The sequence below is a fragment of the Haliaeetus albicilla genome, chromosome 19 (genome assembly GCF_947461875.1).
Source record: "Haliaeetus albicilla chromosome 19, bHalAlb1.1, whole genome shotgun sequence".
Classification (NCBI taxonomy): domain Eukaryota; kingdom Metazoa; phylum Chordata; class Aves; order Accipitriformes; family Accipitridae; genus Haliaeetus; species Haliaeetus albicilla.
Window position 1 is genome coordinate 29092143 of NC_091501.1, and position 14577 is coordinate 29106719.

Consider the following 14577-nt stretch of genomic DNA (forward strand, 5'->3'; position numbering starts at 1 on the left):
AGGTCTTACCTGCCCTTGCCAGAACTACCCAGGGAACACTCACAACACAAGACTGGTTTTTACTACACAAATAGCTCCATCCCCATCTGCCCCGATTATTTCTCATTTGTTTATTATATAATAAACTACATCTTAGAAGAGGAATTACGTATCCTTCCCCCCAGAACTCCCCTAAGTGGACGCCTGGGGAATATACCTCTTTCCCTGCTTTGCCACCCTTTAAGCTCTTCTAGGGACTCCAGGACAGATGACAGCACAAAGGTGTGTCCCGTATTTAAACATCACTGCTGCTCACCTGCTACCTCAGTCTGTGGGTAACTTTGTGCTCACAAAGTTACGGCAAAGGACTCTGCAAATTAACCCGCAATCTCTCTCATTAGTAGCAGTTACTGAGAAATGGTGCAGCTGACTTTCAGCAGAGGGCAGATGTTACATGAAAATTCCTTTTAGTGATGGACAAAAGTTTTGATGCAGAGCTCTGGTGTCTAGTTCTTGTTTGAAAAGTGTGTGGCCATAACCAGCTGTTAGCAGCAGTCACAACACAGCGCTGGTACAGGCAGACATGCAGGATTACTATACCTAAAGTAGGTGCACTTGCACTTCGACTGCGATCTTCAGATATCCAAACAACGCACATAACCACACGCAGCACAACGGGAAAGAACACGCAGAGGGACAAGGTAAAACACAGTTCAAAACTTACATCAGCAAAATACAAGACAAAAGGAGGGAGGTACATGAGACACATGCGCCACACGCAATGCTGAATTCACACAGAGATTGGGATTACCAATTCACTGTTAATCCCCCTCTCACAAAAAAGAAATGCAGTAGAGCTCTGTGGTGGAGAGGGTAAAACAACACCACAGTCGCTTTGGTGCAGGGAGGTCACTTGCTCCATGACACGTTGGACAAGTGACTCAGGTAGGCTCCCATGAGGTGGCAGTATGGACACCAGCTTTACAGACGGAAGCACTGAAATCTGGGTAACAAAATAACTTACTCAAATTCACAGGACCCTGATCTAGATGGCCCATCTTCCAGTCCTTTAAGACAGCCACAAGTACTCCATTTTGTTAGACAAATTAATTTCAGGATGAAACAAGTGATTACACAAAAGCACACATGAAATAAACCAAAGCAAAGAGTCTAACCCTCAGAACAGACTGTACATCTATTCCAAGTAAGCTAACAAGTTCCCACGCTGTATGTCAGAGGCAAATATGGGCAATGTATAATAAATGTGTAGGTATGTTATTTCTTTTGAACAAAACTCTAAAATTATCTTTGAGTAAGTAAGAACAGGAGACTCTTCTGCTCAACAAAGCAGAAGCTATCCCCCTTCAGGCTTCTGAAAGATAGAGCTAAATTCCTAAATCTTGTGCAATAGAAAGCCAAAAACTTTAGATGAATGGCAGTAGATCTGATGCACAGACTCACGTCATGCTTGAACTGGAACAGTGGAAAGACCACTATAGCAGAGCAGTGAATGCAAGTAGGATTTCAGTTGGTGGCAACAGCGACTTCTGCATTAAGCAGAACATTTTGTTTATTTCTTTGTCACGTGCAAATGTAATCAAATGACAATACCAAAATACCCCCCCCCCCCCATTACAGGTCCAAAAATCAACATGAGCTTGAATAACATGTCAATCCTGTTCCTGTTGTCACCATCTCTTTTGCTAAGCTGCTTAAATACACATAAAATAAAGAGGAAGACTGAGTGCTGCTGCCTCATTTTTGTACATCTGAAAATCTTAGGAAAGATAAACTGAGGATGGAGCCAGGGGAAAACAAACCCCACAAATCCCATGTGTGAACTATGGCCGGACAGCTAGCATTTCAAAACAGCAGCAATCCACTACAAGGTCCCAGGGGAGATATCACAGTAGAGGTTGAAACAGGTCAAATACTTCATTACATCAGTGAGGTTTTCTTCTGGGTTTTTTTGGTGCTGTTTGATATTTTCCAAACATTCTACTGAGAAAAGTGCCACCGAGTCACAGTGAGACTAAGGCTGGCCTTCCTACTTCTTAAGACAGCTACAGCTGATGTTAAGACCCTTCAAAATGCACAGAATCTGCATGCAGGTGCATCATACCTACCCAGATTGGGGGCACTCGCGGTCCTCTTGTTATTTTTTATCTTGAAAAAGCCTCGTCCAAACGAAGATCTGGCTTTACGGGTACCAAAACTATCCTCGTCGCCTGTGCCACCATGAGAAGGAGACTTTGGAGGGAGGGTTGCAAAATTATTACCTTCTGCAGGAGGTTTAACCTGCTGAAGTTAGGGAAATAAAGATTCAGTATCAGGGAAGTGCAAAAGGCCTTTTGAGAGAGACTGCAAAGTGCAGATAATCTGGAGAGTTGCTCTCATTTGTTACTACGAGAAAACAGAATGTAAAAGTCATAAAGGAAAACATAAATAAGATCTTCATTTGAATATGTTCAGGATGCAGGATTACTAGCACTGCCTTCTAAGAGTAACATGTCTTCTCTAAGATGTTTCTCAGTTTCTGCAAGGCTGGCTTACAGGCATGGAAAAGGTAAAAATACAGTCCTGGAAGGCTTTGAACTTTTCCAGCTTTCCAGGATTTCTGTCTCCCCCACTGGTAGCTGTAGGGGCAGTGGGAAGCAAAGAGAGAGATGGGACCCCCACAGTATATTGGTTCTCTGCCAAGTGTCAGACAGCTCTTTTTTGTCTATCACTGCTCTGCAATTTCAGAATTAATGGATTAATTGACTATGTCCACTGCCAAAGCTGAGAGGAAATTAAATACCAAGTGAGAAGAATAAATGTCAGGACTGACATCAGACACACCAGTTAACCAATTTAAAGCAGTAGTTTTAACCTTGCCGGTTGTTTCACTGTCTCTTTAAAAGAAGAAGGAAGCAAACCCATTCACAATCCAAATATGATCTTTGGTTTTTACTGAATTGATACAGCATTCACCTTACGACTGGTATCTGAGGTATGTTGTCCCTGCTCAGGTCTTCCTATAGGTAATAATTGTTGCATGCAAACTATGGCCATACAGTACTGCAGGGTAACTGTTCTGCAATGACAGTCTTTTTAGGAACACAGTTGCTACTCACATTTGGAAAGCCAAAGGTTTTTAAAGAGACACTAATCAAAGGTAATTACAGAGTCAGTAAAATACTTAATGGTTAGCTTTGCTAATTATCTAGTGGTAGAATATGTGGGGGAAACATTAGCTTAGATGGCAACCTTCTGCTCAACCAGACTGAAACATAATCCATGTGTGAGAAGACAAGAACGTGCGAGACACTGTAAGCCTGACGCTGAAGTGACGGTGACAACCATCACATACACTCCTCACTATTTTGTCTGCAGGTCTCCTATTCCCCCTCTGGAACTGCATGTCGCAATTTCACACAACCGAGCCTTTCAACACCCGCTCACTGTCTGTGTTTCTCCATGTACACGCACGAGTGCGCACACACACGTTACCTCTGTTGGCTTCTGTGCAGAGTCTCTGTCCTGTTTGGAAAGATTAAGACAGACATTTAGCAAGTCATGGTTTATAGCCAGTATTCAATTCATTTTGGTTACCCTGAGTTAAATTCTGACTGAAATACCCTTCCCTGCCTATTTTTTCTGCCCCCAAATAAATCTCTTCAGAGCCGTATTTCACAGATTAATTCCTGCTTTCTTTGAGGTCAGTGAGCTAACATGACAATACAGTTGCTTTGGTTTACTTTGTAAAACATTAGCTGTGTACATAATTAGTGACATGCAGTCTGTTAAGGCACTAATTGGCACAGCTGGCTGAGGGGACCCAAAACAGGAATCAGACATGGTAGAAGCCAAATAGGTAAAAACATCCACAGCCTCCACTCCTTGACTGTCCAAATAAACAAACAAAAAAACCCCTAACCAATGAACTCTAGCTCTCATCATCAAATTCTGGTTACATTTTCAGTTCTGTCAACATCCCTCCTGAGCTGTAAGGCACAGCTCAGCAGCTTGGGTATTGGGGAACTCAGCTTTTAGGAGCTTAGGCTGTCAAAAAAGAGCACAGGAATTGCCCTGATTTGGTGATATTGTTAGAGGCTAGCTGCTTTTGGTCACTTCAGAAGAGACCTGAACTGAAGCTATCACCAGACATACAAAGGCTCAGTACTTTGTTCCCAACCACCTAAAACATATAGTCACCCCAGACTGTATTTTATAATGCATTAATTACATGGCCTTCCAAAATTCTTCACCTTAAACACGGGTAGGAAGTGGTAGTGGGACCTTCTTCTTGTCTTAAATCAGAAAAGCATATCAGCTAAAAAACCCCCACCTCATTATCTGAGGAAAAACACAGCAACAGATTCTCAAGTAAACACCTCATGCAAAAAAAAAAAAAAAAAAAAAGCACCTGTGTTTTCAAGGACAGATTTTCTCCTTTAATAAAATCTGGAAGATGTCACATGTATGTGACCATAGCTAACACACGACATGAGCAGCCCTACTCTGACTCAGAATTTCTCAGAAGGCGGCAACAGAGCGTCCACAGGGTCACTGCTGCAACAGAGACGTCACCCCTATTTCTAAGGGGATGGGAGGAAGTAAGAGACTAAACCAACCGCTTCGGATGTCTCTTTTCTCAAACTGCTCAGACTGCTGGACTTCTGCAGAGAGGAAGTTCTGAAACAACGACACAAAAAACCCAAGCCAAGTTACTGGAATTAAATTTGCTGAGATAAACACACACTCAGGAATCAGCTTGAAAGGAAGCACTAAAATACATGATGAGATATACTAAAAACAAAGACATTTTGAATTAAGGCAATTAATGCACTAATCAGAGCCCACGCAATTTGATGAGATACTGTAAAAACCTCCACATTGTAATTACTGCTGCTAATGCCTCAGTGACATGATGCCTACCTTTGGGTATTTTTGGCTTCTTATTTAATGTTGTATTTTCAGAAGCACAACCAGAAGTTACACAGGCAAAGGAAGTGATATAAACAAAAGCTATGAAACCCAGTATTTTTAGCAACAGGCTTCTGACTAATTTAATCCTTAAAGAAGCCAAGCATATTAAGTCAAGCATGCGTGTTTTAGTATTTTATCTTCAGTTCCATTTTCCATTTCAGATCAGATATCCCCTAACTTCTGGTGGGATTTACAGTCTAGAACACTTAAGTCTGGTTGAAAAGAAAGTTACCATTAAAGTTTTTCCTGCAACCAGGTATAAATTAAGAGTAACTTCACTGAATTTTACAAAGTTACCTATCTTTATACCAATATAAGGGGAGTAGAATTTGGCTTTGGGAATATTCTTGTGGCACTAAGTCACTCAACATAGAAACAGCTGCTGAACCTCACACTGTGCACCAGACAAACCCTGTTGACTTAGGCTCCTTACTAACAAATTGCTTTGACTCAACTTCAAGTTCATAAATAGTCCCACTCATTTCCCTAGGGAATATGGCTATGTGGCAGAAATTAAAATTATTTTCTCATTGTAGTCAGCTGATCACCTTCCTCCCACTATCAAAAGAAAAAAGCAAATCACGTGCACATATACTACAGAAAACTGTAAATTTCAAAGTATATTGACAGTCTACAACCCAATTAGAGATGCTTCACAATGTAAAAGAAATTAACTGCACATGTGCACAGATAAAGCATTGGAAAATAATGATCACAAAACCATAGAACATGAGCAGAAAACCACAACCACTACACATCATCTCGGCTAGAATTAGTTGACATATTTACATGTGTATGTAAAATATGGGGGGTGCGTTGGGGGGGGTTTCAAGTCAATGATCACATGTAAGTATGTTTCCTAAATATTTTTGATTATTATACTTACACTGGACTATCACACAGCTGAGTTTCTGGGGAGGAACCTGTTCTTGCTTCACTGTAAAAGCAAAAAAGATATGAAAAAAGTAAGGCATTTGGGGATCCCATTCAAACACCTTGCTGATGCAGAAATCCTATCATCTCAGCCTGCCTTAATCCTGTTTTCACTTCAGCTGTTATAGTACTAACACATGGCAAATTTTCTCCTCTATGGTGGCAAGTCTTGTGAAAGATAAAGGACAAAGGTGAGCTCAAGAGCCCCAGGGAAGACAACTTGCACTGTGATGACAACACTGCACTATTCAGCTCAAATAAATGCAGAGGTTACAGCATGTGCAGGGTCTGCAGCAGCACCAAGCAGCGGAGGTCACCGGCTCCCTGTGAGTCACCCACAGCTCAGGGCATTTTGCTGCAGGTTAATGCTTTGTTTGTTTTTTTTCCAAGAGGGGACACAGATTAAATCCCTGCTGGTGGTGGCTATAGCTGCATGAGGCACAGCACAGCAGAAACCAAGCAAAGCTGGTCTTCTGGATAGGATGCTTTCCTTGACTGGAACTGGAAAAATCACACATCAACTTGTGCTTGCACTGATTTTTCACATCGAGATCGACGATGGTTTACAGCCAACAAGATTTCCTTGCCTCTGGATTCTCAGTATTTGATACTCATTTAGACAAAGCCAGGGATTTGGACCCAGAAGAAAAAACCCTAGCACAGCCTTTGCCTCCCTGCGAGTCTGGTGTGCTTTTCAGCACTCCCGGCAGTGCCAGTCCAGATCTGCAGGGGCCAGCTTTCCTCACCAGGGCAAGGAGGGTGCAGGCTTAGAAAGGCTGGAGGGAATTCACGGCTGCTTCTCACCCAGGAGGCTGTGGCTGCATTCAGGCATGCGGGCCCCTGGGTGCCACAGCCCCAGGGTGCAGCCACCACCCCCACCCCGGCGTCCCTGGGACACTGTGCCTACGCATTTCGTCCTGCTTTCAAAATCTCAGGCAGGGCTCTCCTAAGAGCGACTGAAGAAGTATCTTTGCAACTCATCATGCCAAAGGACAGCAGCAAGGGTATCTCTTTCTCCGATCTTCTGAAACGCCACTTGGGTCTCCTTCTGGGGCTTCATTAACAGCTCCAGGCTAGAGGCAGACAGTCCTTTTGCTGGAGTTTTGGCAGTGCCTTACACCAGCCTTTAAGCAACTGTGGAAAATGTTTGAATGCAAATCACCAGGAATGCATTTGTGCTAGCACAGCCAACACTATCTCAGCCATACCTAGATGATGTAAACCTAGATAAAAATAACGATTCTGTGTCCTTCATTATATTAGATCAGTTTTTCCCTCCTTCTGTTCATTTTTGCGAAGCAGCTGGTATAAAGTATGAGTGCTGCTACAAGCAACAGCATACTAATCCTTGCTTACTGAAAAGATCTAATCAATGCACTTCACGAACATAAGCTTAGTTTGCTATAGCTAGTCAAGTGAATGCTAGCCTTGTTTAACTGACTTAATGACTTGACAATACAGTAACTGACAGATTATTACTCTCATTAAATGCCACAGAATATTGGATTTAGAATTGAAAAATACATGGAAACAATAATACCTCTTTTCACTTGCAGGATCTGGCCTAGGCTGGGTTTTCACCTTCTCTGCAACAGTTTCTGAACTCTTGGATGTTGATGAAAAAGAAGGGATTGAAATCTGTAAAATACTGGTGTGGATCTGTAAGGAATTCTAAAGAGAATGAAGAATACATGTTACACTGTTTTGAGCTGAAATTAAGCATTCATAAATGAAAAAAAGAGTAACAGATAAACTATGAAAAGAAGGATCTGAAATAAGATTTTTAAAAGTGATTTTTTTTCTTTCTGTTGTAATACAATGATATACTACTTGAAAGATGGCACTGAAGACAGAACACTAATCACTGCACAGATAAGCTACAGCATAGACAAAAGTCTCGCAAGTCTCCCAAAGCTGCCTGCTAAATCTATCTCCACCAGAGACCCCATGAAGGGTAGTTCACTTTTCAGGTTTACTCCTGTCCTCAGCCACTCAGAGAATACCAAAAAGCTGTCAAACATTTAATTCAATTTGGTCTTCTTCATGGTGTGTTCATGCTGTTTAGTTAAGCAAGTCAAGTCCCTGTTCTCAGACCTTTAAGAGGAGAGATCTATAGTTTTATTACTGGAAAATGTGATTGTAAAAATCAGACATTGGACCACAACCTACCTACCATTTAACTGAATGGATGTAATGATAACTGCATCCTTTTAAATATGACAGGATATATTTAATAAGTCCCAAGATGTTTACTTCAGGTTCCTGACAAATTAAATGCAGCTCCTAAAACAGCTATGTTTGATATGAAAAGTAATTTCTATGTTTGATAGGAAAAGTAGTTTAGACCCATTCTCATGACAAATACAACTATTTGCTGTCTCCTGATCCCATCTGATGATTAAGAAAAATAAATTTAAACTCAAATGAAACTCCTCAGCAGCTTTCACAAGAAAACTACATTCTCCAAAAGGATATGGGACATTACTAAAAACTGTGCAACCCAGAAAAAGATCTTTTCAGAAACTTGAGTTTTGGCATCTGCAATATGAATCCAGCACAAGCAATGTTTTCAAGGAGTGATGGTATTAAATGAGGAAGAAAAAAAGATACCTCTTCATGAATATTCATGTTAAACTCATCATGGATTGGCGATGCTGTTACTGGGGTTGGGGATGGGCTTTTCTCTGGGTCAGTCAGACTTGGTGTGTCCAGTAAAACTGTGGAAACAGACCCTGAATTCAAGAAGTCTTCACCATCACTTTCCTTGCCTGAAGGGAGAGAAGATGGAAACTTGTTGGCTTTACTTATGGATACATGATGACCCTCGCTCCCACACAAGGTATGCTCATTTATGGACCAAAAAGGGAAGAAGCTAAGGTTTTGTTTGTTTGTTTTGTTGGTTGGTTGGTTTTTTAGGACAGACTACAATAGAAGAAGGGGAGTCACTGACAAATATCACTTCCCAATTCAATCACCAAAACATAGCAGTGTTGGAGCAGAGGAAGGACATACATCTGACAGCAAAAAGCCCAGCAAATACCCTCAGGGCATTTAGTGGGATCAGTTTCAACAAGCTGAATAAACTGGAGTAGGTATTTCCTGTCCCGTGTTCTGGAATTTCATTCTAAATACTTCTTTTCCCTTATTCACTAGGGAAAGACCAGGAGGTCAAATCTGCCTGAAACTTAAGATGTCTCTACGGTATCTTCAAGTTACCCATAGGAAAAATGCAGCCCGCTGCCCAAGAGTCTAACACCAGCTTTTAAGTTACTACATTATATTTGCAGACTGCCACAAACTGCGTGTGTCTCATTCAGTTAATGCCGTAGCCCCACTGCACCAGTATCTGGCATCCTCTGCTCCCAGCGAGCAACTCGCTGATCCTGAGCTACCTCAGTACTACCAAAAGGCTTGGATTTCCACACTTGCCATTGATACCAGAGTGCTGACACTGACAAGAAAAAGTTCAAGGCAACCAATACTTTCTAAAAAGTGAGCAGAAACCTAGCACTCATTGCCAAAGATCTGATGCAAAGACAAGCCAAAGTCTGTTCACAGCAAAAACCTTTCCTGCCCATTTTTCACCATCTGAAATCTCTGTCCATGGTCCATGAATTGACCAGAAAGCACAGTTCCCAGAGACCTGAGGTCTGTTTTAACATCCTCCTGTCTTTGAAGGCATAGCACTGCACGAAGGAGCCATACCTATTCAAAAAAATGCGACTCCTCCAACACTCGGCACAGTGTTTTGCCCTCATCACCACCTTTCCTCTTCCCTCACTGATAACGTGCTTTCCCAGCCTTGCAGATCGAAGACACGCACCTATGTCCTTAATGCCCCTCAGTTGTTTTGAGGAAGGAAAAGTCCTTACATACCAAAATCCAAAGCCCACAGGCAGTTTTCAGCCCAGCATGCTCTGGCACATGCCAGGTCCCGTCCAGGCTTACGTCCATGACGCCGGACTAGGAGAAGCTGCCTGTGCCCACCGCTGCACCCACCTCAGGGCTGCAGTGCTCCTGGGGGAGCAGGACAGGCGGCTGCGGACTGTGGTCGAGGGCATTCAGGCAGCCCAGCACATCAGCCGGCACCTATCCTGGTTTTGGCTGGGATAGAGTTAATTTTCCTTCTACTAGCTGGTATAGTGTTATGTCTTGGATCTAGGATGAGAAGAATGTTGATAACACACTGATGTTTTCAGCTGTTGCTAAGTGGTGTTTATACTAAATCGAGGATTTTTCAGCTTCTCATGCTCAGCCAGCGAGAAGGCTTGGAGGGGCACAAGAAGTTGGGAGGGGGCACAGCCAGGGCAGCTGACCCAAACTGGCCAAAGGGGTATTCCATGCCATGTGACGTCATGCCCAGTATATAAACTGGGGGCAGCTGGCCCAGAGGAATCACTGCTCAGGAACTAACTGGGCATTGGTCAGTGAGTGGTGAGCAATTGCACTGTGCATCACCTGTTTTGTATATTCCAATCCTTCTATCAGTATTGCCATTTTATTATTGTTATTACTATCATTATTAGCTTTTTCCTTTCTGTTCTATTAAACTGTTCTTATCTCAACCCAGGAATTTTACTTTTTTTTTCACAACTCTCTCCCCCATCCCACTGGGTGGGGGGGAAGCGAGTGAGCGGCTGCGTGGTGCTTAGTTGCTGGCTGGCATTAAACCACAGCAGCGCCCTCAGGAGCAGAGCTCAGGATCTCCTTGCTGTAATCACCGCCTCCCCACTGGGATGGCCTCTCAAAAGCCAGGCAGAAGCAGAGGGGCACCAGGAACCTCTCTTTTCCCTGAGTCTTAGCCCCAGTCTTGGCAGCATGTCCAGATAGGGCTCTGCCATCTACTTTGCCTGCCTTGGCCCAAAAGCCCAAAGGTGAATCCCCCACCACAAAAATACATATTGTGCCTCCTCACTCCTTTCTGGCTAATAACAATCTTCAGCCCTGGGAGCTCCCACATCCCTCTCCTAGGAAGGTCATCCACCTCCAACATTTGCATGGCCAACAAAAGCTACAAGCCCTTGTCTGTCCTAAAGAAGCTCAGCTAACGAGCCTGGGTCAATTCGAGGTCTGTGGAAGGCTGGGTTGGCCTTCTCTGGCCTTCAGAGGACTCAGTGACAAAGGAGGTTTCCATAAGGTGGTAATACAACACTGGGACGCACAGACTTTTGAGTTGTGCATATATTATACATGCATATATTACCAGAATGCTAATGTCTAAAATTTGTTGAGGACAGGTCTTTCAGAGGACAGTGACCTACAAAATGCAACTTGAGTGCTGAAAGAACAGGATAATGCAGGGAAAAACCCCACCAGGGCAGGATTACTGCTGTAAAGGGATATGGTAATTTTCTAACATCTAAGTGTTTTCATCTGAAGAACCCAGAATGATTTCAGTGTAATGTTCTACATGTGTTTCTTCTAATTTTCTTCTAAGGGAGAAAGGAGAGAGATAGGGTATTCAATGCAATTACATCAAACTGATGACCACCTCAACATTTATTGCCTTTGGGGATCAGAAGCTCCTGGATTTGGAAACCTCCGCCAGTCTTGGAACATACGTTATGGTATACATTATAGCTACCATTTCAGCCACACAGTTAAGCTCATTATCTGGTGGCAGAGAAGACCTTTTCTTTTGGGGGGGGGGGGGTGGGGGGGTGACAAAAAACTGGTAGGAAAAGCCAGCCTGGCCTCCAACTACAGTAAGGAAGGAGAACTATTCCACAGCTGCTGCACGTGGTGGTTTGTGAAGGCTTCATTACATGCCAAAGATGTGGCATGTCATCGTAACACAGTCCTGGCAGCACATCCACTTTGCTACAGACATTTTTGCAGCTCTCGGGCATTGCTATTACAGCGTGCGCAGCCGCTGGGGCGGTGCTGGTTTGGCTTGTAGGAATGTGCATGCTCAGGCACTGCTCTGCTCAGCTACCAACCCCTCCCCAGGAATACAGGCAAGAGAGGGGAACAGCAATTTTTAGCAGTTAATGTAGCAGCCAGCCCTGAAAGGCATTTCAGGAGGCTATGGAAAGAGCCTGGGAGCTTATCATATTCAGACTAATTTTACAAGGGGGAGATCAGCAACATGACAATAATAGTTACTACTACCAGATGATAAATGGGACAGCACCCAAATGTGCAGCTGCCTGGAGAAAAAAGGCAATGCACCAGTTCGCACCAGTTCACACCAGTTGAAGACCTGGCTTTTACTCTACCTGAGAGATGCCTCCAAAGATAATAAGTCTAGGAGTCAATGTAACACTACCACAATGCACCTAGTGTTTAAATAAGAGCATAGTTTAAATTTTTTTTGATTGTACAATACCTTTTTTACCTTGAGCCAATATCACCATGTCTTGAACTTTCTTGTACCTATTCAGAGATTGCCGAAGCTCTTCTATCTTCCTATCCTAAAATAAAGGGAAGTTGTGACTGTGCTTCTTCCTTCAGCAAATCAAAAATAACAAATACAAATACTAGATATTCTTCAGTTTAATTGGTTGTGGGACTAGAAGAAATGGGATGTGTGGATGGGACAGGACCAAGAACTCCGAGAGGCTTTGAAAATATTGAAACTTGTATTTAGCAGAAACGATCATCTGGTTAATCACTAGAATTGTCCCAGCCTTGAAAGTGGATTTCAGCTCCCTTGTTAAGTCAAAGGTAGAGTATAATAAATTTGTCATGTACAAAGAAAGGAGTAATCAAAGGATTTAGGGCTTTGGTGATCAAAAGAAAACATCCTACAAAATGCACATGCATATGAATGTGCAAAATCATACATGAAAACAATTCGTACTTTACAGGAAGCCCTTTTGGAAACGCAGCCTGTGATATCTCATGGGACTTGTATGGAGCTCTTTACATTTTCAGAACACAGTGTAAATCACAGCTGCACTGAATTGAATGACACAACAATATAAGGACTCTGTGTACATGCGATAGAGCTCATAAATGCTCAGTTACAGTCCCTTAAAGGCACTGCAGTGCTTCTTACTACAGTGAATCATTGATTCTTACAATTTAATTTTTTAATTGAATTGTGACAAGGTCATATGTGAAGATTTTTTTCAAGATTTAACTCAATCTGATGAATGATTACCAAAAAAATAATGACTTTGCTACCTTTTCTTCATTTGCTGCCATTAGAGATTCTACCGCCTTCTTCATTTTCTGTACTTCTATATCTAAAAACACAATACAGTTCTCTAAGTCAATTTAAATCAGACAGTGTAAGGAAATAAGAAAAACAAAAAACCTAGAAGCAACTCAGTAATATCTGAAAGTAAATTTACAAATTAAAAGACAAAACATAAGACACTTAAATTCTATTTTAGATGGAAATATATAGAAGAAAACCCTTTTTCTTCAAAATCTTTTTTCTGACATTTTTATCAAGGAAATGATGAAATTCAGGAAATTTCCTTACCTACCCCCCAGCCTTAGGAAAATGGAAAAGTCAAGAGTAAAACTACTGCTTGACTTTCATAATCTCCATCTTTCAAATAATCAAATAATTGCAAAACAAAAAGTCCAAAATATAAAATAATACATTTGGAGTGCAATAAAACACATCCTCATTACAACAGTCAACAAACAGCCCAGATGGCATCTCAAAAACCCACTATACAAAGCAACAGGATTAATGGATATGATGAAGAAAGCATTGTGCAGTGATGCTTAGTCTTAATTCAGTATGGATGTAGAAATGAGCATAGCACAATGGAATGATACAAGTATTTGCTGTGATAAGCAGTCATGCTAGAATATATATTGTAGTTCAGACATTGAAAAGGTCCCCATTAGAAATGACAGTGTTCTGTGCTTCATCTAGAATCCTTATTTACAAAGAAGTATAAATACATAGAAACATATATGTTCTAACAAGGTTAGATTTTGGAGGGGTTCTGGACTAGAAATTCAAAAAGAATGGAAATATCTCAATTTTTGCTAAAAATCTACCTTGCATAAATGAAGTAAACTTTAAATTTCATCACAAACATAAGGAGGTGGCCAAATTCACAGGCAAGAAAGCATTTTACCTTAACTTCCTAAAATTTCTTGGAAAACAAACAGAGTGGGAAGAACATTTTCCTCCTTAATTAAATGCAAGAATAAAACAAGCTGCCTGGCTGGCTTTCTAGATGAAAGACATTTGGACACATTGGGCTAAACCGGCAACTGATCCAGTTCCAATGATTTTCACTCAGTTATACTAACTGAAAATCTGGTTTACTGGATTGCGACAGCATTGCATTGAGAGGCAACTGTTTTGTGAGTCTCCTTGAGACCAAATCTTTCTCTGTCTACCAGCTTTTCTTCAGAAAACTTTGTATTTCAGGTATGATATAATCACCCTTATTCTCAAATTTTACTGTAAGCGTAACTAAGGGTTATAGATGATGCAACCTAACAATGTTTGTTAAAGCAGTTTTGCAAACACATGCAGAAAGCTATTCTGGAAAGCACTTCTGAAATGCAAATGCTTGTGGAAAGACACAAGAAACCTTACTTTTATCTTTGAGCTTCTTTTTACAATTTTCATCTGTGCAGGAAAATCCATTGGATTTGAAATTAGCATGAAGGTTATGACATTACGTAACTTTTAAGACCATACTGATACTTAAGGAGTCAACTATTCCTCACTATTATTGCAGAAGCAAGCAGTTCATGGTTTCACCCTGCACTGCC

The 14577-nt window shown here is 41.6% G+C and overlaps 1 protein-coding gene across 16 annotated transcripts in view; it reads right to left on the bottom strand.

Moving 5' to 3' along the window:
• PPFIBP1 (PPFIA binding protein 1) overlaps nucleotides 1-14577 on the bottom strand; it is a 117753-nt gene that overhangs the window by 15490 nt on the left and 87686 nt on the right. For 3 of the 16 annotated variants that reach the window (XM_069807004.1, XM_069806993.1, XM_069806994.1), the window contains 10 exons: nucleotides 14399-14431; nucleotides 13012-13073; nucleotides 12212-12296; nucleotides 8494-8651; nucleotides 7424-7554; nucleotides 5837-5887; nucleotides 4596-4656; nucleotides 3472-3501; nucleotides 2106-2286; nucleotides 580-612 (listed from right to left, as the gene is read on the bottom strand). In XM_069807004.1, coding sequence (XP_069663105.1) covers nucleotides 580-612; nucleotides 2106-2286; nucleotides 3472-3501; nucleotides 4596-4656; nucleotides 5837-5887; nucleotides 7424-7554; nucleotides 8494-8651; nucleotides 12212-12296; nucleotides 13012-13073; nucleotides 14399-14431 — 825 coding nt within the window. The remainder of the gene's footprint in view (nucleotides 1-579; nucleotides 613-2105; nucleotides 2287-3471; nucleotides 3502-4595; nucleotides 4657-5836; nucleotides 5888-7423; nucleotides 7555-8493; nucleotides 8652-12211; nucleotides 12297-13011; nucleotides 13074-14398; nucleotides 14432-14577) is intronic. The other 13 variants (XM_069807008.1, XM_069806996.1, XM_069807006.1 and 10 more) reach the window with 9 other exon arrangements.